The sequence below is a fragment of the Mandrillus leucophaeus genome, unplaced genomic scaffold (genome assembly GCF_000951045.1).
Source record: "Mandrillus leucophaeus isolate KB7577 unplaced genomic scaffold, Mleu.le_1.0 Scaffold46, whole genome shotgun sequence".
In the NCBI taxonomy this organism is placed as follows: Eukaryota; Metazoa; Chordata; class Mammalia; order Primates; family Cercopithecidae; genus Mandrillus; species Mandrillus leucophaeus.
This window is the reverse complement of record NW_012104920.1, coordinates 3,768,063-3,769,920: the sequence shown is the minus strand read 5'-3', so window position 1 is coordinate 3,769,920 and position 1,858 is coordinate 3,768,063. Positions and strand designations below refer to the sequence as shown.

The following is a 1,858-nucleotide window of genomic DNA, read 5'->3' as shown; positions in this document are numbered from 1 at the left end:
ATCCACCTGCTTCGGCCTCCCAAAGTGCTGGGATTATAGGCGCAAGCCACCGTGCCTGGCCTCACTGTTCACTTTTCAAGCTGGTACAGTTTGCTATCCTTCTTGTGCCCCACCAAGCGTTTTCCCTGTGGTCCTCTGTATTGCCAAACCTAGACTATGTCTATTTCTTAGTGTATGCTATTTGTCTCATGTTTGTGTATACTCGATGTCTGAATGCTTAGAAGACATCCAGTAATTGATGAACAGAATAAAGGGAGGTATCTAGAATTCCTTCCAGGTTTCTACTGGGGATAACTGGGCTGATACGGCACCCTTCCGAAACATGGGACGTAGGAGAGAGACTTTTGGGGAGACAGAAGATGAGTTAAGGGGACACCTGGAGTTTTATGTTCCTATAGGATATCTGAGTGGAGAAGCCCAGTAGGCATCTGGATATGTGAATCTGGAGTTCAGAGTGGTCTGGGCTGGGGCGATATGGATGTGGAAACTGTCAGCACTGAAGCCATGATTATGGCAAAAGGTACTCAGGAAAGGACCTAGAAAGAATAGAGAAGACCCGAGGAAAGAGTTGTGAGCATCATTTGTAAGCAGTAAGTCGAGGCAGAGGAACCAGCCTGAGAAGGAAACTTGAGAAAAGGACTGCTGGAGGGACTGAAGGAGAACCTGGAGGGACAGACGTCCAGGATGCCAAGAAGAGTGTGTTTCAAAGAGGAGACACAGGCAACCTCATCAAATAAACACAGCAATGCAGTGAAGGGTGGGCAGACTCTGCTCTCATGAAACATATACCTCCCAGTAGTGGTGACAAGCATTAAAAAAATGCAAATATAAATAGTATAATACGTGCTACAAGGGATAAGAGAACAGGAGGGCCCTAAGTTAGACTGGGCAGTCAAGGGTGTTCTCTGTGAAGAAGTGACATTCAGATGAGAAAGAAGGGTACGAGTTAGCCAAGACATGACAGCAAGCTGGGGCTGGGGCTGGGGAAGGACCTTCCAGTCAGGAAACAGTATGTGGAGTGGCCCTGGAGCAGGAGAAAGCTTCTGATGAGCAGGACACTCTTAGGGGAGAAGTATCATGTCTGCAACTTTCAAATGATTCAGCAGTGAATCCTGTGGACGTGAGTGTAATGGATACGCACGTATCTGAACTGCTGAAATGAACAATTGTTTTCTGATATACGAGGGAGGGAGAATCCTTACCTGCAGGGCAATGGCTTCGTACAAAGGATGTGTTCAACAAAGCATTTCTGTTCTGTAGAGAGTTCCTGTAAACTATCCTTATCTTCTTCATCTACCACAGAAGACATTATATAGATGAAATGACGCTTAGACAAGTCTCAAATTAAAACGCTCATGATATTGGGTTAAATGCAATTAAGTTCTTGTCTGGAAACACTGCTTCTCAAATACTATGCTTTTCTGACACAGGCATGTGCTTTCTCAGGGGGTCTAGATTTCCGCCCCAAGAAGCAAAGTAGGATTTTCCTTGGTAATGTCTCTAAATGCAAAAATGTTTCACTAAGAAGAGTGAGATCATTCTCTTCCAGGCTGTTCCTTACCCACACTGATTTTATTTCCATACAGGTTGAGTACCCTTTATCCAAAATGCTTGGGATCAGAAGTGTTTCAGATTTCATATATATATATATTTTATTTTGGAATATGTGCATTATACTTAGTAGTTGAACATCTCTTACCTGAAAATCTAAAATCCTAAATGCTCCAATGAGCATTTCTGTTGAGTGTCATGACAGCACTCAAAAACTTTTGTAGCTCACTCAGGTTCAAGGATGGAAAAAAGAGTTTTGGATTTCAAATTTTCAGAGTAGGGTTACTCAATCTGTAACAGGTTTTTT

At 43.2% G+C, this 1,858-nt stretch overlaps 1 protein-coding gene across 1 annotated transcript in view; it reads right to left on the bottom strand.

Moving 5' to 3' along the window:
• The window catches only part of NUP88 (nucleoporin 88kDa), a 44,258-nt gene that overhangs the window by 8,568 nt on the left and 33,832 nt on the right, over positions 1-1,858 (bottom strand). Inside the window, exon 9 of the mRNA XM_011994685.1 lies at positions 1,203-1,293. Coding sequence (XP_011850075.1) covers positions 1,203-1,293 — 91 coding nt within the window. The remainder of the gene's footprint in view (positions 1-1,202; positions 1,294-1,858) is intronic.